Genomic DNA, 21001 nt, shown 5'->3' with positions numbered 1-21001 from the left:
CCGGAATGCCCTTTTCCTTCGGGATCCGGTGTTCAACCGCCATGCCGTCAAACGCAGCTGCGGTAAGTCTTGGAACAGACAGGGCCCCTGCTGCAGCAGGTCCTGTCTGAGCGGCAGAGGCCATGGGTCCTCTGAGATCATTTCTTGAAGTTCCGGGTACCAAGCTCTTCTTGGCCAATCCGGAACAATGAGTATAGTTCTTACTCCTCTTTGTCACGAACCGGTCTCTTACCTCTGCGGGTTCTGGGGTTCATCCGTTGCCAGTGCGGTTGCTCGCGGTGCTGTGCGCCCGTGTGGGGACACGGCGTGATCAATGGCACAGGTAATGCAGAGTCTGGGAACTGTGAGTGCGGGGACCAAATGGCCTAAGGCACTGCGGTGTGTCTGCTGTATAGGAGGTGGCCATGTTGGAGACCAAATAGCTAATACAGAGCACTTGTGAAAACACCTGTGGGCAGGTGTAAGCCAATCCCGTGCTTGTGCTGCCTTTAAGTAGGCTGGGATTATGTTACTCTGGGCCAGTGCTTTGTTGTATCAAAGCTGTGCTCTAGCTCTGAGCTCTCTCCGTGCATTCCTGTGTGATTCCCGTGGTCCAGATATCGCCTCCGTTCCCAGAGGTCCGTCTGCAGCCTTCACTGCTGAAAGATCCACCGGCTCTCTGCTGTGCTGTCAGTTAATTGCACTCCTATTGGAAATAGTTGGATTCCCAGTGTCCTGCATGAGGTTACCTTGTCAGTCTGCCTATCATTCAAAGTCTGGAGGATTCTGTTTCTCTCAGCTGTTCGTTTGTTCAACTCTGCATTTAACCCATTCATCACCTTGTCTTCTACTACAGTTTCACAGTGATCTCCGGAACCCGCAAGTAACCCAATTCAGTACTTTTATTTGCTATGTTGTCATTACAAGGATAATTCATCACAGTCTCTCAGTTAACTCTCAAAGCTCCATTGCCAATTCTTACAGTTAATTCTCCATGTCTGCATTAACCAGTTAAACACAATCTGCAGTTCAGCATCAAAGCTTGTTTATATTTGCTATGTTGTCATAACAAGGATAATTCTTCAGTCTCTCAGTTAACTCTCAAAACTCCATTGCAAATCCTTACAGTTATCTCTTCATGTCTGCATTATCCAGTTAATCATATTCTGCAGTTCAGCATCAAAGCTCGTTTATATTTGGACAATCCAACATTTATTCATCAGCTTGTTTTGCATATGTTTCCATGAACATTTCTTTTATGTATTTTTGAGTTTTCTCTTGCATATTATTCCTGCTATACTTCAGTATAATATGATGATTAACAACTTGTCAGTTAACTCTTTACTGAATTGTTATTTTGAATAAATATATGAATCGGAACTTTCTTCGTCCTCCCTGCTTTCTTCATAGCCCAGCACCTACACCTGTGGTTGGTCCCGGGTTAACGGATTCACAAAAACACCCGGGCCTGACAGTAAGCACTGGCCACATGGATCCGTCAAGTGACCAATTCGCAGGAGGCGGTGCTACGTCAGATATCCTTTCCCGTCTGGAAAACCAGGAGTCTATACAGACACAAATAGTGCAGTTTATGCAAACTATGGCAGACCGTTTAGAGACTCTTCATACGGCTATTAAAACGTTCCAAGTCCAGATTCCAACCCCAGATGTCCCAGTTACCACTACAGCTTCTCCTGTGACGCTGCCTACGTCCCGCTTGCAGTTACCCTCTCCGAGTAAGTTTGACGGAACTCCAAAACTTTGCAGAGGATTCCTGAATCAATGCGAGATCCAGTTTGAACTGATGTCTGCCAGTTTCCCATCAGCTCGTTCTAAGGTTGCATATATTATTGCCCTCCTCTCTGGTCAGGCTCTGGAGTGGGCATCACCATTATGGGAGAGAGGTGATCCTATCCTCTCTAATTACAAAGAGTTCGTATCTTCCTTCCGGAGAATCTTTGACGAACCAGGCAGGACCACCTCAGCATCCTTGGAGATTCTCCGTCTACGTCAAGGTTTACGTCCTGTCAGTCAATATATTATTCAGTTTCGCACGTTGTCTTCAGAGTTAAACTGGAATGAGGAGGCCCTGATCGCCGCGTTTTGGAATGGACTTTCAGAAAGAATCAAGGATGATTTAACTATCCGGGATGTGCCAATTAAACTGGATGAATTGATTTCTCTCTGTAACAAACTTGATCTACGTTACAGGGAGCGATGTTTAGAGAAATCCAGGGCAGAGCGATCCAGTCCACGTGATCATCCTAGACCTCGACAAGATTCTTCATCACAGTCTCCAGTAATGACTGAAGAACCTATGCAGATTGGGCACTCTCGCCTCACAGAGGAGGAACGACTTCGTCGTCGACAGGGTAACCTCTGCATGTACTGTGGGTCCTCCGAACATTTAGTTAAATTCTGCAAACTCCGACCGGGAAACTCTCGCCTCCTAGCTTATTCAAGAGAGGTTAAGCTAGGAGTTACTTTAGAATCACGTTCTGGGAAAGAGCCAACCTTGTCTATTCAATTAGAAGTTCCAAGTTCTACAGTGAAAGTTTCAGCCCTCCTAGATTCCGGGGCAGCCAAGAACTTCATCTCCTCAGCCTTTGTCATACGGTCTAAAGTTCAAACCATGCCCCTGGAAGCAGCAGTTGCTGTTACAGCAGTGGATGGAAGTCGAATTCCAGATGGTATAATTACTCATCGAACCGTATGTCTCAAGATGAAAGTTGGTGAGCTCCATTCCGAATACCTCTCCTTCTACGTGATTCCCAAAGCCTCTCAAGATGTGATACTTGGTTTACCTTGGCTGCAGAAACATAATCCTCAACTTAATTGGCAAACCATGGAAGTCCTTTCATGGGGTAAATCTTGTACCAAGGACTGTGTAGCTACAATTGTACCTCTTCGGTCAATTAGCCTTTCCGATCTACCTCCGGTGTATCAATCCCTTGCGGATGTTTCCAGTAAGCAAGCAGCAGACTCTCTACCTCCTCATCGTGAATGGGACTGCCCAGTCGTCCTGGTTCCGGGCAAGACCCCTCCTAGGGGACAAATTCATCCGCTATCCATCCCAGAGACGCGAGCTATCCGGGATTGGTCCACTCCTACAACTCTCAAGGGGATTCAGCGATTTCTTGGCTTTGCTAATTTCTATAGGAGATTCATTAAGAATTATTCTACGTTAGCTGCTCCTATCACAGCCCTAACTCGCAAGGGAGCAAATCCTACGAACTGGTCTTCTGAAGCAATCAAAGCCTTCTCTGATTTAAAGCAAGCCTTTGTGTCAGCCCCCATTCTTCGACAGCCTGATTTGAATCGTCCCTTTCTACTAGAGGTGCATGCATCTACAGAAGCACTAGGAGCTGTGTTGTCACAAGTCTTTGAAGATAAAAAGGTCCATCCCTGCGGATATTTCTCCCGTAAGTTCCTCCCGGCAGAACGTAATTATGCAATCGGTGAGCAAGAGTTACTTGCCATCAAGTTGGCATTTGAGGAGTGGAGATACCTTCTAGAAGGAGCTCAACATCGCATTACAGTTTATACTGATCATAAGAATCTTCTGTATCTGCAGTCAGCTCAGTGTTTGAATCCACGACAAGCTCGATGGGCGCTTTTCTTCTCACGATTTGATTTCAAACTCACCTATCGTCCAGGGTCTCAGAACAAAAAGGCAGATGCCCTTTCCCGGTCCTTTGCTTCTTCTGAATTAAATGATGCTACCACGAATCAAGCCATTGTGAATCCTACGTCCTTCTTAATGACTCGAACCTCTCCAGTTCCTCCGCCTGGCAAGACCTTTGTCGCCACAAGTCTTCGAAAACGGCTGCTTACCTGGGCTCACTCCTCTTCCTTCATGGGTCATCCTGGGGTTCTAAAGACTCTCAAATTTATTCAACAGTCTTATTGGTGGCCACGTCTCAAAGCCGATGTCCAAGAGTTTATAGCAGCATGTCCTAAATGTGCCCAACATAAGAGTCCAAGAAGTTCTCCACCAGAGTTTCATCCATTGCCAGCCCTAGAGGTTCCAGCAGCAGATCAAGAGCTTCAACGTCTATCTAGCATCTGGAGTTGTGTACGTAAGTCCTTGGTCAAAACTTCCGCTCGTTATAAATCTTTTGCAGATAGAAAACGTAAAGCTGTACCGAGTTACAAAGTGGGAGACCAAGTTTGGATTTCTACGCGCAATCTCAAGTTCAAAGTTCCTTCTAAGAAATTTGCTCCCAAGTTTATTGGTCCATTTCCCATTGTTAAGGTACTCAACCCTGTGTCATACAAAGTCAAGTTGCCACCGTCTTTGAGAATTCCTAACGCCTTTCATACATCTTTACTGAAGCCTTTGATTCTCAATAAGTTCCGTACTACCCAGTCCAAATCTCCTAAAGTTCACTCTTTGCAGAATGAGGAATTTGAAGTTAAAGAGATTGTGGACTCACGTTCCCGATATGGACGTTTACAGTTTCTGGTCGACTGGAAGGGTTACGGTCCAGAGGAAAGATCCTGGGTTTTCTCTGAAGATGTTCATGCTCCAAGACTGGTACAGAAATACTTCTCTAAAAATCCTGATAAGGTTCAAAGGTGTTCGGAGACCACCCTTAGAGGAGGGGGTACTGTCACGAACCGGTCTCTTACCTCTGCGGGTTCTGGGGTTCATCCGTTGCCAGTGCGGTTGCTCGCGGTGCTGTGCGCCCGTGTGGGGACACGGCGTGATCAATGGCACAGGTAATGCAGAGTCTGGGAACTGTGAGTGCGGGGACCAAATGGCCTAAGGCACTGCGGTGTGTCTGCTGTATAGGAGGTGGCCATGTTGGAGACCAAATAGCTAATACAGAGCACTTGTGAAAACACCTGTGGGCAGGTGTAAGCCAATCCCGTGCTTGTGCTGCCTTTAAGTAGGCTGGGATTATGTTACTCTGGGCCAGTGCTTTGTTGTATCAAAGCTGTGCTCTAGCTCTGAGCTCTCTCCGTGCATTCCTGTGTGATTCCCGTGGTCCAGATATCGCCTCCGTTCCCAGAGGTCCGTCTGCAGCCTTCACTGCTGAAAGATCCACCGTCTCTCTGCTGTGCTGTCAGTTAATTGCACTCCTATTGGAAATAGTTGGATTCCCAGTGTCCTGCATGAGGTTACCTTGTCAGTCTGCCTATCATTCAAAGTCTGGAGGATTCTGTTTCTCTCAGCTGTTCGTTTGTTCAACTCTGCATTTAACCCATTCATCACCTTGTCTTCTACTACAGTTTCACAGTGATCTCCGGAACCCGCAAGTAACCCAATTCAGTACTTTTATTTGCTATGTTGTCATTACAAGGATAATTCATCACAGTCTCTCAGTTAACTCTCAAAGCTCCATTGCCAATTCTTACAGTTAATTCTCCATGTCTGCATTAACCAGTTAAACACAATCTGCAGTTCAGCATCAAAGCTTGTTTATATTTGCTATGTTGTCATAACAAGGATAATTCTTCAGTCTCTCAGTTAACTCTCAAAACTCCATTGCAAATCCTTACAGTTATTTCTTCATGTCTGCATTATCCAGTTAATCATATTCTGCAGTTCAGCATCAAAGCTCGTTTATATTTGGACAATCCAACATTTATTCATCAGCTTGTTTTGCATATGTTTCCATGAACATTTCTTTTATGTATTTTTGAGTTTTCTCTTGCATATTATTCCTGCTATACTTCAGTATAATATGATGATTAACAACTTGTCAGTTAACTCTTTACTGAATTGTTATTTTGAATAAATATATGAATCGGAACTTTCTTCGTCCTCCCTGCTTTCTTCATAGCCCAGCACCTACACCTGTGGTTGGTCCCGGGTTAACGGATTCACAAAAACACCCGGGCCTGACACTCTTCTCCTTATTATCCTCAGTACCTTGGGTATGAGAGGAAGAGGAGGGAACACATAAACCGACCGGTACACCCACGGTGTCACTAGAGCGTCCACAGCTATCGCCTGAGGGTCTCTTGACCTGGCGCAATATCTTTCTAGCTTTTTGTTGAGGCGGGACGCCATCATGTCCACCTGTGGCCTTTCCCAACGGTTTACAATCAGTTGGAAGACTTCTGGATGAAGTCCCCACTCTCCCGGGTGGAGGTCGTGCCTGCTGAGGAAGTCTGCTTCCCAGTTGTCCACTCCCGGAATGAACACTGCTGACAGTGCTAACACATGATTTTCCGCCCATCGGAGAATCCTTGTGGCTTCTGCCATCGCCGTCCTGCTTCTGGTGCCGCCCTGTCGGTTTACATGGGCGACTGCCGTGATGTTGTCTGACTGGATCAGTACCGGCTGGTTTTGAAGCAGGGGTTTTGCCTGACTTAGGGCATTGAAAATGGCCCTCAGTTCCAGAATATTTATGTGTAGGGAAGTCTCCTGACTTGACCATAGTCCTTGGAAGTTCCTTCCCTGTGTGACTGCCCCCCAGCCTCGAAGGCTGGCATCCGTGGTCACCAGGACCCAGTCCTGTATGCCGAATCTGCGGCCCTCTTGAAGATGAGCACTTTGCAGCCACCACAGCAGAGACACCCTGGTCCTTGGAGACAGGGTTATCAGCCGATGCATCTGAAGATGCGATCCGGACCACTTGTCCAACAGGTCCCACTGAAAAGGTCTTGCATGGAACCTGCCGAATGGAATTGCTTCGTAGGAAGCTACCATTTTTCCCAGGACTCGCGTGCAGTGATGCACCGACACCCGTTTTGGTTTTAGGAGGCCTCTGACTAGAGATGACAGCTCCTTGGCCTTCTCCTCCGGGAGAAACACTTTTTTCTGTTCTGTGTCCAGAACCATCCCCAGGAACAGTAGACGTGTCGTAGGGACCAGCTGTGACTTTGGAATATTTAGAATCCAGCCGTGCTGTTGTAGCACCTCCCGAGATAGTGCTACCCCGACCAACAACTGCTCCCTGGACCTCGCCTTTATCATGAGATCGTCCAAGTATGGGATAATTAAAACTCCCTTTTTTCGAAGGAGTATCATCATTTCGGCCAATACCTTGGTAAATACCCTCGGAGCCGTGGATAGACCAAACGGCAACGTCTGGAATTGGTAATGACAATCCTGTACCACAAATCTGAGGTACTCCTGGTGAGGATGGTAAATGGGGACATGCAGTTAAGCATCCTTGATGTCCAGTGATACCATGTAATCCCCCTCGTCCAGGCTTGCAAAAACCGCCCTGAGCGATTCCATCTTGAACTTGAATTTTTTTTATATATGTGTTCAAGGATTTCAAATTTAAAATGGGTCTCACCGAACCGTCCGGTTTCGGTACCACAAACATTGTGGAATAGTAACCCCGTCCTTGTTGAAGGAGGGGCACCTTGACTATCACCTGCTGGGAATACAGCTTGTCAATTGCCTCTATCACTGCCTCCCTGCCTGAGGGAGTTGTTGGCAAGGCAGATTTGAGGAAACGGCGGGGGGGGGGGTGGGGAGACGTCTCGAATTCCAGCTTGTACCCCTGAGATACTACTTGAAGGATCCAGGGATCCACCCGTGAGCGAGCCCACTGATTGCTGAAGTTTTTGAGACGGGCCCCCACCGTACCTGGCTCCGCCTGTGGAGCCCCAGCGTCATGCGGTGGACTTGGAGGAAGCGGGGGAGGACTTTTGCTCCTGGGAACTGGCTGTATGCTGCAGCTTTTTCCCTCTACCTCTGCCTCTGGGCAGAAAGGACGCGCCTTTAACCCGCTTGCCCTTATGGGGCCGAAATGACTGTACCTGATAATACGGTGCTTTCTTTGGCTGTGAGGGAACATGGGGTAAAAATGCTGACTTCCCAGCTGTTGCTGTGGAAACAAGGTCCGAGAGACCATCCCCGAACAACTCCTCACCCTTATAAGGCAAAACTTCCATGTGCCTTTTAGAATCTGCATCACCTGTCCACTGTCGAGTCCATAACCCTCTCCTGGCAGAAATGGACATTGCACTTATTTTAGATGCCAGCCGGCAAATATCCCTCTGTGCATCTCTCATGTATAAGACAGCGTCTTTAATATGCTCTACGGTTAGCAATATAGTGTCCCTGTCTAGGGTAACAATATTTTCCGACCACGCAGCTGCAGCACTGCACATCCATGCTGAAGCAATAGCTGGTCTCAGTATAATACCTGTGTGTGTATATACAGACTTCAGGATAGCCTCCTGCTTTCTATCAGCAGGCTCCTTTAGGGCGGCCGTATCCGGAGACGGTAGTGCCACCTTCTTTGACAAGCGTGTGAGCGCTTTATCCACCCTAGGGGATGTTTCCCAACGTGACCTATCCTCTGGCGGGAAAGGGTACGTCATTAGTAACCTTTTAGAAATTACCAGTTTCTTATCGGGGGAAGCCCACGCTTCTTCACACACTTCATTTAATTCCTCAGATGGAGGAAAAACTACTGGTAGTTTTTTTCTCTCCAAACATAATACCCTTTTTTGTGGATCCTGGGGTAACATCAGAAATGTGCAACACATTTTTCATAGCCTCAATCATGTAACGTGTGGCCCTATTGGAAGTTACATTAGTCTCATCGTCGTCGACACTGGAGTCAGTATCCGTGTCGACATCTGTGTCTGCCATCTGAGATAGCGGGCGTTTTAGAGCCCCTGATGGCTTTTGAGACGCCTGGGCAGGCACAGGCTGAGAAGCCGGCTGTCCCATATTTGGTATGTCGTCAAACCTTTTATGTAAGGAGTCGACACTGTCGCGTAATTCCTTCCACATAACCATCCACTCAGGTGTCGGCCCCGCAGGGGGTGACATCACATTTATCGGCATCTGCTCCGCCTCCACATAAGCCTCCTCATCAAACATGTCGACACAGCCGTACCGACACACCGCACACACACAGGGAATGCTCTGACAGAGGACAGGACCCCACAAAGCCCTTTGGGGAGACAGAGAGAGAGTATGCTAGCACACACCAGAGCGCTATATAACACAGGGATGAACACTATAACTGAGTGATTTTCCCTTATAGCTGCTTATATATATACTGCTGCGGCTAAATTTAGTGCCCCCCCTCTTTTTTTTACCCTTTGTAGCTTGAAACTGCAGGGGAGAGCCTGGGAGCGATCCTTCCAGCGGAGCTGTGAGGGAAAAATGGCGCCAGTGTGCTGAGGGAGATAGCCCCGCCCCTTTTTCGGCGGACTTTCTCCCGCTTTTTTATGGATCCTGGCAGGGGTATTTTTCACATATATAGCCTCTGGGACTATATATTGTGATTATTTGCCAGCCAAGGTATTAATATTGCTGCTCAGGGCGCCCCCCCCCCCAGCGCCCTGCACCCATCAGTGACCGGAGTGTGAGGTGTGCATGAGGAGCAATGGCGCACAGCTGCAGTGCTGTGCGCTACCTTGTTGAAGACCGAAGTCTTCTGCCGCCGATTTTCAGGACCATCTTCATGCTTCTGGCTCTGTAAGGGGGACGGCGGCGCGGCTCCGGGACCGGACGATCGAGGTCGGGCCCTGTGTTCGATCCCTCTGGAGCTAATGGTGTCCAGTAGCCTAAGAAGCCCAAGCTAGCTGCAAGCAGGTAGGTTCGCTTCTTCTCCCCTTAGTCCCTCGTAGCAGTGAGTCTGTTGCCAGCAGATCTCACTGAAAATAAAAAACCTAAAATATACTTTCTTTTCTAGGAGCTCAGGAGAGCCCCTAGTGTGCATCCAGCTCAGCCGGGCACAAGATTCTAACTGAGGTCTGGAGGAGGGTCATAGAGGGTGGAGCCAGTGCACACCAGTTAGACCAAAAGCTTTCTTTTAGTTGTGCCCACTCTCCTGCGGAGCCGTTATTCCCCATGGTCCTTACGGAGTCCCAGCATCCACTTAGGACGTCAGAGAAAAAACATGCTCTACCCGCTCCCACTCCCCCTCCCCCAGCTGTTCTTCATCATGTTTGGTCCTCTAGGGAGGGCTTCCTAATGAATGTGCTGTGCTGCTTCCCATTCCTAGATATAATCGGACCAATACTGGACATCATTGCCACCTTCCTTGCACTTCTTAGGCTTTGGGTACAAGGATAATAAGAATAATTGATGCCACCCTTTAAATGTAAAAAGTGCCCCTCAGAAACATAGAATCTGATGGCAGATAGGAACCATTTGGCCCATTTAGTCTGCCCTTTTCTTTACCATACTGTTACCTTAACCCAATTTAACCCTTAGTTCTTTGGAAGGATGTTTAAGTTGCTCTACTGTCTTATCCTCTTCCACCTCTGACCAGAGCTGGATTAAGCCTTGGGGCTGCCCGGGGCACTTAAGAGGGGGGGAAGGGCTGTATATTAAATTGTGCATATCTCCCAAAATGTCCCATTCCAAGGGGGACAAAATGCTCTCTACCTGGACTTCCCACTTAATATATGATTGGCGTCACCTGTGTTGAACTATTTAATTGATAAGAAAGGCACTTCAGCACAGGTGATTGCAATCATAAATTAAGAAGGAAGCCCAGGTGGAGAGCTTTATGTCCCTCCTTGAATGGGTCATGGTGGGAGGTATAGATTGTGTATATTAAATTTAAACCAATAGTATATATTAGTTTTAACTAATAGTTTAATAATGCCTGGGTACTGTTTATAGCTCCATCTAATTGATAGACAGCTATTTTATGAACTTTTTTTTGCAGTAGAACAAAGACAACTTAACCTTAAAATACACTTAGAAAAATAAAATAATTGCTCTTGTTGCATGCAAGAATAGCAGCAGCCTCTGTATTACTTACACAATGGGACAGGACTAAGGAGGACTCTGTGTGTGTCTCTATCTCTAGACCCAAATGGTTTAGTTGCATAACAGTTTACATGGGACTCAGACACCCAGGCGGGGAGGAGGAGAAGCTGGGATCCCTGTGTCACTTACAGCTCTCTCCACCCTCCTATCTCTCCTCTGGTCAGAAGGCTCCGTCGGTAGCTCATGAAACATGATATTCCTGTGTCTCTGCCTGCATTGCATACTGTCCTTCTCGCATTCTAGCTGCTGGTTCTGCTACTGCTTAAAAGGGAAAGCCAGTGATGTCAGTGTGCTCTGTCTGGGGGCCCCTGACAAAGGGGGGCGCGGGGTACAGTATGCCTTGCACCCCCCTCATTCTGACTATGCCTCTGTCAGGAGGCTATTCCACTTGTCTACTACCCTTTCTGTGAAGTTATTTTTTCTCGAATTGCCCCAGAACCTACCTCCCTTCAGTTTCAGTGCATGTCCTCGTGTTCTAATACTTCTTTTCCTTTGAAGAATGTTTAAATAATGGACCCTATTAAAACCCTTGGTATATTTAAAAGTGTCCGCCTTTCCCTTGTCTGCTCAAAACTATACATATTGAGAATTTATGTGTTATTAATTTAAAGCATAATTATTTTATTTCTTATTTTATATCTTATATCTTATCTAAAAACCTTATTAATATAAAGCATATCATTTTGCAGGCATATTGAATAATTTAGTGCGTCTTGCTGTTTTTTGTTAAAAAAAATAGTCACCATAATAAAACAAATTAAGTAATTCCTTAACTTCATACTTACCTGTACTATATTTAAATAAAAAGAAAGGAATAAACTAGCGCTATGTTTCTCTGATGCATTAATCTCTTCTCAAATCTGGATATCTGGCTCTCTCAAGAACAGAACTTTTACATTGAAATTCGGCCTGGAGTTCACGTTTATTTACACACATCAAACAAGGTTTATCTTCACTTCACTTACCTGTTCCTGTCTAGATCTAATGTAGACCAATTGAAAATGAAGAAAAATAAAAACATGTCTGACCATGAAGACTCCGAAGCACCCCGGCAACACTATGAAAAGGGGATGTGTTTTATCTTTAAAATACGACACAGCTAATTAGGGTCTTCCAATTGGGATGGCTTTCTTTAGAGTTCCGGGCCGGACGATGAGCAGCATTAACCTACTTAACCTTAATGGTACAGGCCAGAAAGCTTCTACTGCAGCTACTTCATCAGCCAGAGGCTACTCTATGCTAGGCTTTTAATTTCTGCCATGTTTGCGATGACTTGTGTACTCTGCGCTTATTACATCAGACGTATTCTGTTCATGACACTTAATAAATCAGGATGTGACTTGCAGCAACTCCCCAGAAAAGTGCCAGAGAAATACCATTCGAACGCTATTACATTTAGGACAAAGCATTATGTACTGCTGTATCTCTCTGTTGTGCTGAAGCAAATGGCATTTATTGTAATGCCGGACACGGGCAATGCAATGTTACAGCATGTGTGCTCTAAAACTACTATGGTGCACCATAACAATCGGATCACTGCCAAACACGTTGGCAAATGTGATTGCAAGATAACTTGTAATGGAATGTGTGTGGAGTCATCATTCAACCAAACCTACTAGCTCCAGTCATGCCGGATCTGGCCACTTGGGTTGAGAGACCAACAATTTCTCCACCTGCATGTACAGCCACGTTTTAACATTCATCACAACACCCAGCACTCACGCCTAGTGGCAGAGCTGGCCTGTGGGTGGCCAGCTTTAGAAATGTAACAATTAACAGCCGATTCTAAATGCTTTTTCATTGGATTAAACTTTAACTCTTTCAGCCCCAATAGAGCTGTCAGTGAGAGAAAAAGGAGACAGGCAAAAGGAAAAGAGTGTACAAAATAACAACGTATAGAAAGATAACAAACAGGATGAATTACGAAGTCAGTTCAGAAATTGTTATTACAGGTGACAGTGTCTTCAGTACTGTTCAGCACTGATGTGGCCACTTCAGGAGCTGCCGTGTTAGGGGTAGATGAGGACAGGCCGGAGAACAGTATGGAATGAGAGATTGAGCAGAAGTTCACAAATTGATCCAGTGATGAGACAAGATGCGAGAAGAGGATAGGGAAAGAATACCTGGACATATGCCAGATGTGATTATAGTTCTGGAAGAGACATAATGGAAGGCAGAGCAGTGGCTGCAGTAAAGAGTGTATCTAGAATACAAATTGCAGTCCTTGGCAGCACATGAGACAAACAGCATTTAATCTGCAGCCGCACAGACAGCTCATTAAACCTCTTTATTACAGATCATTTATCAATCACATAAACCTCTCCCACCCTCAAGTATCAGCATCCAATTATATAAGCATGAACAAAGTATCCATTTAAAAATATGTCATGAGTAGTATGTGTGTCATTTCCCAATGTAGTGATCATTTGTGAGTATTTTTAGCATGTGCTCATCCTCCTGTGCAGTCATGTTGCTTCAGCAGTGCACGGATGTGAAAGGGAACCAGCATCGCAAGGTCTGTGTTATGATAACATGCTGCAGTAGGGTTAGACTCTGCGTCCTGCTTTTTCCGTATGTGTTGGTATGCTACATATTTATGTGTTTGAACCACCGATCCAGTGTATAAGTAACAGTGCAGCAGTAACTCTGTGATTGTGTGGCATTGATACATACAGCCAACATTTACCTCTTGGATATGTATAATTGAGGGAAAGTAGAAAATCAGTTTATTATTGAAAATAGCCAGCTGAGTATCAAAATAATCTGGCTAAAGTTACAAATCACCTTGTAAACAAACACTAGTCAAGTGACTAATGCAATAGTTATGGGAAACATTAGCCAGCAGGTAAATATATACTGTAGAAGTAGTAATTGATGGACAGTATGGTAATACAGTGCAGGGAGGGTGTGGCACTTTGGTAGGGTTGAAATTTATTAAAGCAGAATCTTAATATTAAGGCAAATTCCATTTCTAACCACTTTCCCCTTTATCTCGATTCCGTGTAGCTGGATTATTATCTCCCTTGACCCCCCTTCCACCTGTCCTCCTTCTCCTCTTGGTTTTTAATACTTTCCCTTTTTCATCTCCTGTCTCTTCCTCTCCCATGCCCCTCTCACTCTGCGTATCTGACGATTCATCAATAAAAGCCATGTTTTCCCCCCACTCCATGACGCGTTTCCCAGCATCCTCTGCTCTGAGAGCGGGAGTGAGTGGTGGTGTCTGTGTGGTGATAGGGGTAGAAACTGGAGGCTTTTGGGAGTCTTCGTTTTCTCTTGCATGATGATCCCCTTTCACCTCCTCTTCTTCTTCATCGTCCTTTTCTAGTTCTCCTGGCTCACGTACTCCTTTCTGCCGCTGCATTCGTTCCTGAAAGTTAAGGCTGATCCCGCGGTGGGGAAGCTTCATATCAGCAGTCATATTTGCTGTCCAGTTTGCTGCATGAGCTGTTAAACCACCCATCTGCAAAAGAAGAGAATCAAAAGAACTTTAATAAATCTTCTACTTCATTTTCTCATATGCCTGTCTTTATGTACACCACCCATTTATTATACATCAACAGTCTTATGAATACATAAGTAAATATCTAGGCTACAATTTATTCACTTCTCAGAAAAAGTGCACTGTAATATCACGCTATATATATATATATATATATAATATGATATTATGGTCACCCTACCTTAGTTCGCTTCGGAACCACCATATTCAGGTGGGTTTGGATTTCTAGAGAACCAAACCACACATGTCTAATACAAAGTGATCCAGGGCACTGGGTTGATGTCTCAAGCAGTGAAAAGAGGGCCAATGGAGAAGTTGCATCTACCCATCATTTTATAGAATGTACTTGATAAATGCTAACTTGAATCTGATTGGTTGTAATGGGCAACTTCTCTTCTCTTTTCACTGCTTGATACTTTAACCAGGGTACTATAACAGTTGTGGTGGGAGCAGCGATGCAAGTGTGCGGGTACAGGTGGGTACAGCGTACCCTCAAGAATTTAGCCATGGGTACGCCATACCCACGCCACCGGGCCGCCGCTTCTCGCCGTTTCCTCCCTCCCTCCGCTACAGACCGCCGCTGATGTGAGGGGAGGAGAGCGCAGCCTGCGCCTCTCCTGCCCCTCAGTGTCTTAGTTCAATTCAGCGCCACCCACGAGCCAATCAGAGCTCGCGGACGGCAGCCAAGGCTGCTGGACCGCGAGCTTTGATTGGCTCACGATTGGCGCTGAATTGAACTAAGACACCCGCTGGAGTCTGAGGGGCAGGAGAGGCGCAGGCTGCGTTCTCCTCCACACACACACACACACACACACACACACACACACACACACACACACACACAACAGCAGCAGCGGTGAGCAGCAGGGGAAGGGGGGCATGTATACCTGGCACTGGGAGCATATCTGGCCATGTCGGCATATCTGGCTCTAGGGGGGCATGCATATCTGGCACTGGGCGGGGGGGGGGGGGGGCATGTGTATCTGGCACTGGGGGCATATCTGGCACGGGGGGGGGACATGTGTATCTGGCACTGGGGGCATATCTGGCACGGGGGGGACATGTGTATCTGGCACTGGGGGCATATCTGGCACTGGGGGGACATGTGTATCTGGCACTGGGGGCATATCTGGCACTGGGGGCATATCTAACATTGAGGGCATATCTGGCACTGGGGGGACATGTGTATCTGGCACTGGGGGCATTTCTGTATCTGGCACTGGGGGCATATCTGGCACTGTGGGGGCATTTCTGTATCTGGCACTGGGGGGCAATGTATATCTGACACAGTGGGGCATTTGTGTATTGGCACTGTGAGGCAATGTATATCTGGCACTGTGAGGCAATGTATATCTGGCACTCTGGGGGCATTTGTGTATCTGACACTGTGGGGCAATGTGTATCTGGCACTCTGGGGGCATTTGTGTATCTGGCACTATGGGGTAATGTGTATCTGGCACTGTGAGACAATGTATATCTGGCACTCTGGGGGCATTTGTGTATCTGGCACAGTGAGGCAATGTGTATTTGGCACTGTGGGGCAATGTATATCTGGCACTGTGGGGTAATGTATATCTGGCACTATTGGGGTCATATGTGTATCTGCCCCTCCCCCCATATATGCATCACCCTCCATTTTCATTGGCGATGCACCATGTGGCATTTGGCCACATCCATTTTTAGTGCGCACACACAGTACCTGTAAGACATTTTTTCTACTTGCACCACTGGGTGGGAGCTAAAAAAGCGGTACAGACCCCTTTAGAAGAAAGGAAGGGGGAGATAGACAAAAAAGAGAGGGGCAGTAAGACTAGGGGATAAGAAAAGGATAGAGATGGGAAGGTGGGGGAAAAGAGTATAAAAACTTTCCAAAGAAACCTGAGGATGACACAATAACAAAGGACCCAGCGAATGACAGGTCCGTGATACTAGTATATTTAGTGAAGTAATAGGTGCACCTGCAATATACCTAGGAAGGTGGTGGCAGGTGACCAAAGTTGTTAAAATGTTTGCTGTGTATATGTGAAGATGTACAAGGTGATGGAGAGTTTAACCCCAGACAGTGGCGTCACAAGGTGGGTGAGGGGGGTACGGCCCGCACCCAGGTGTCACCCGCCGAGGGGTGACACCAAAGTGCTGGCTCCTGCCCTGTGATAGGAGCCGGGTGCTGCACTGTAACATTACGTGCAGCAACCCAGCTTTTGTCACCGTGTAGGAGCAAGAAACAGAGACACGCTAGTCTACGCCCGCAACTCCCGCACCCCCGGAGTGACAAAAACGCAGATTGGGGCACTTAGCCACGCCCCTCCTATAAAGACATGCCCCCATGGGGCCGCTGCTTAGCCATGCCCCCTCCCATGAAGCCATGCCCCTTTTGCGCCTGCGGCCGCACCGGGTGCAAAGGAGGTGAGTGACGCCTCTGTCCCCAGATGTTATTATTGCCAGTATCGCAAGGACATGAATCTCTTAAAAAAAAGAAGAAAAGCAATGCATCTGGGAGCTGCTCAGTTGCAGTAAAGATTGCTGTTTTTCTAAGAAAGTAAGTGATTTATACAACTATAAATGAAAAGCTGGAAAGTATTTTGTGCACTAGGCTGCTTTATTACTGTGATACAAATGTGTTCAGACACAAAGAAGGGATTAAGAGATAAGAACCTAATTATGTTTTTTGAATCTGAAAAGTTTGAGAATTTGTATAATCAAGAACTGGGAACTTGGGGTGTGGTCCAGAACCTGTGCAGAGTAGTAATAGACTTCTTTGCAGGGAGAATTACAGTTATTGTTGTCATTGTAGTGCAACACCTCCTCCGTCAGTAAAGTCCTTTGCTGTATAAATGTGTATGATGTGGTCAGAGCCGGCCCTAACCAATATGATGCCCTAGGCAAGATTTTGGCTGGTGCCCCCTAGCACCACCGCTGGTTCCGCCTCTGACCTTGCACCTCTTTCCCAGCACCATCACCCCTCATCCATAGCAGTCCTTATTTTGGGGTTTGTACCCCTATATTTTAAATAGGAACAGTTCGCACATTTGGCACACAGCCCAAAAAGGGGTGTGTTTTTGCTGGCAAGGGGCATGACCACACAATAGTAACCCCAATTCCAATTACGCCACACGGTACTGCAACTTTATTCACATTTGATCATGCGATAGTGTCCATAATTCATATTACATCCCACAGTAGTATCACTTTACCTTATAAACGTTACTCCTCACAGTAGAGCCCCTTATTCACATTACATCACACTGAATTGCTCCTTATTCACATTACACCACACCCTATTGCTCTTTATTCACATTAGACGACACAGTAGTGCCCTTTCTATACGCAACGCCACATAGTAGAGCACCTTATACACATAATGCCACACAGTAATGCCCCTTACACATGAGACACATTATTAATGTCCTTTCAAACATAATGCACCTTACACATTATGACAACCTTTATTAATGCCCTTTTACACGTAATGTCCCTTACACATATGCAGCACAGTATTAATGCCCTTATACACATAATGACACACATAGTCCCCTCTACACATTTGCTGCACATTATTAGTGCACCTATACACATAATGATACACATACAGTAGTACCCTGTTACACATATGCCGCACATTATTAATGCCCTTATACACATAATGACACACAGTGCCCCTTACACATATGTTGCACATTATCAATGCATTTTTACATGACACACATAATGCTCCTTACACATATTCTGAACACTACTGCACAACCAACCCATCCGCACACAGCACTCACACTGCCACTAACACTGTGACCTCTGCCTCTGCTTGAATACAGATGTGTCCTCATAAATCTTGCCTCAATGCTAACGTCGGGCACATTTTTTTTAATGAAAACGCATCTTATTTGCATTGCTATGTGGCTAGGATGCACAAGCAGCTTCTGCTGATTAAAATGATATGCAGCATGCCTATATACTGTGTGAGACTGTAGCTGTATCTGCATATGAAATGCTACACACAGAATATAGGCATGCCACATATCATTTTAATCAGCAGAAGCTGCTGATGCCCCATGGCATATCAAATGCCCTAGGCAATTGCCTAGTTTGCCTATGCCTATGGCCGGCTCTGGATGTGGTTACTGTTCTTCTTATAGCAAGAAAACATGGTAAAGAAAAACACAGAATTTGATATTTGCAAAAGCTTGCACACGGGTGTGTGAAGATCCCAGTCTCACTGTGGAAAGTTACAAAATCAGAAATAGTGTCTGTAAAGAAAACAAATGTCATGTAAGGTCAGCGCTGGAATGGCAGGACGGGAGCTTAGCAAGGGGGCAACTCGCCCTTTTGTGAGTCTGTGGGTCTTCCAGCAGACATTTTGGGAGAGCAGGCAAGTATGGGGTAGCTTAAAACAACCTGCTACAAAGGCAGACCTCCCAACTGTCCCAATATTGGCAAGACAGCCAAGATTTTCAGCCACTGTATTGCTGTCATACATGCAGGGGTGTTGGTTGGGAGGTCTCCACCTCAAGTGAACAAATGCTGAGTGCATGTGTGTGGCAACTAACAGCTGCAGAGAAAGACTGGGGTCAGTTTAACAGCTCAGGAAGCACTGGGTATGCCCCCACCATGAAGAAAAATGGCGGGGGGGGGGGGGGGGTTGTGACAATTCCCCCATATCAGGAGGCCACACCCCTTTTCTCACAAGCACCTTTGGCGTATGCAGAGTCACACTCCCTGGCTCACAACTGTTGGGAGGTATACAATGTTTCTAGAACACATTGTGAGATGTTAGAGTCATCCTTCTATAAAGAAAATTGATATGGAAAAAAGGAAAAACATAAGGGAATTTTAAAAAAAAGATTTTAAGAGAGTCTCTGGAATGAGAAGAGAAGAGTGTACAGTCAAGGCACTTAGTGGAAGTCTTTTGCAGAGCTAATAAGAGAAAGACAGCTGGCAATGCTTGCAATGAGGCAAGCATACCAAGGCTCGTGCTCTGAGGAATTGGACATATTGAAAGAAACTGCATCATAGCGGGTATGGGTCATTAGGTTGACAAGACTTAGGTCGACAGTCATTAGGTCGACCACTATTGGTCGACATGGTCATTAGGCTGACATGTACTAGGTCGACATGGAAAAAGGTCGACATTAGTTTTTTTTGTTTTTTTGTGTCGTTTTCTTTGTAAAGTGTCGGGGAACCCCAATTAGTGCACCGGGTCCACTTGCATGGCTCGCTTCACTCGCCATGCTTCGGGCAAGGTTACTATTCCCAATCATAGTCCACGTGGATCGTAAAGTATGAAAAAGTAAAAAAAAAGAGTTAAACATTAATGTCGAACTTTTTCATTTCGACCCAATGACCATGTTGACCTAGTGATCATGTCGACATAATGCAGGTCGACCTAATGACTGTCGACCTAAGTCTTGTTGACCTAATGACCGTATCCCATCAAAGCAGAGAAAACACAAAATGTGGTCATTTTGTGATTGTTCAGCAAGAAATGTAGTCATTAAAAGAATGTATAAAGTGACATCACAGTGACACAGAGTATGCAGAGAGAAAATCTGATGTTTAAAGAAAAAGTCTCTTTCGGATACGAATTTCTAAACTCTCCTCAAAGCCCTCACTAGCTGCTATTTGACCACAGAAATTACCCTAACATGTCCAACCATTTGGTGATACTGCACTAAAATAGCCTCACTCTGAAGAATCAGCAGGTCTGTACAGTATATTACTAAACATTTTTGTTTAAACTGGACTAGTGAGATCAACTTGCTAACTAGACGCTGATGGAAAGTGCGACTGAGAGCCATATGAAAGAAAGCACAGTTTCTGTTTACCAAACTCGTTGAGCCACTTGTAGTGAAGTGACACAAGTTAAATAATACTTCAAACTTTTTCATTTTCCCCTCCAGGAGACTTCCCTAAAGGAAGATGTAATCACTCTGGGGGTGGGACTAGGCAATAGGCATCATTATACCCCACCTACCACAATATAATTATGCAAATAACAGGATTCAAAAAGAGGATCATGGCAGAGATGACACAATTCTCTGAAAATCCCACCATTGTCCCCCCCTAACTCACCAATTTCACAAGGAAGTGGGTGGGATTTGCCAAGGTGAACTACTATCCCCAGACTCCTTTATATAGTACCAGTAGGAGTCCAGACTCCAAACGGTGCATGAGTAGTTAGGAATGGTTGTAAAACGTGCACTTTTATTCTGTGGGTTGTTGTTACCTCTGCTCGCGTTTTTCTGGACAGAACTCTCAGCCAATTCCCAATCATTGTTAGGATAGAAGCAAAGTAGGCAAGTCCAAGCAATATCCAGAACCAGACAAGTGGTTTGTACCACGTGTGCTCATTGCCAGCACCATCACCTGCAAAATAACATGGGAAATATCAGCACCCACACTTTGATATTACATATAGCATAATACAACTACCAATAACAAAAGTGATTATGATGACTAATGTAATGAATCTGAAGAATCACTAACAAAACCTAAGCTCTGAGTCTCACCACTTCAATAAATGTTAGATATCTATCTTCTTATTAAAAATATGTTTTGAATACTAAGGGGTAGATTTACTTGCTGGTTTGTATACGGTACCTGGAAACTTAATTCACATGTGAAGCATGCTGCCACTTGTAGTGCCACAGGCAGGGCTGCCATCAGAAATTGTGGGGCCCAGGACTGACAAAATAGGCAGCGCCTCCACAAAAATAAATTAAATAAATCAGTAAAATTATATATAATTTCTGTGCAAATAACCAAAACTATATTATGCCCCACAAAGTTATGCCCCACCATAATAAGCCCACACAGTAATG

The 21001-nt window shown here is 45.6% G+C and overlaps 1 protein-coding gene across 2 annotated transcripts in view; it reads right to left on the bottom strand.

Moving 5' to 3' along the window:
• Positions 1-12920: 12920 nt before the first annotated feature.
• Positions 12921-21001, bottom strand: part of KCNK4 (potassium two pore domain channel subfamily K member 4) — a 151825-nt gene continuing 143744 nt past the window's right edge. For both annotated transcript variants that reach the window (XM_063944966.1, XM_063944967.1), the window contains exons 6-7: positions 20407-20546; positions 12921-14147 (exon numbers count right to left, since the gene is read on the bottom strand). In XM_063944966.1, the coding sequence (XP_063801036.1) occupies positions 13659-14147; positions 20407-20546 (629 nt within the window). In that variant the 3' untranslated portion in view covers positions 12921-13658. The remainder of the gene's footprint in view (positions 14148-20406; positions 20547-21001) is intronic.

Source organism: Pseudophryne corroboree, chromosome 11 (assembly GCF_028390025.1).
Source record: "Pseudophryne corroboree isolate aPseCor3 chromosome 11, aPseCor3.hap2, whole genome shotgun sequence".
Classification (NCBI taxonomy): domain Eukaryota; kingdom Metazoa; phylum Chordata; class Amphibia; order Anura; family Myobatrachidae; genus Pseudophryne; species Pseudophryne corroboree.
The sequence above is the reverse complement of the archived record's forward strand: the minus strand, read 5'-3'. Positions and strand labels throughout refer to the sequence as shown.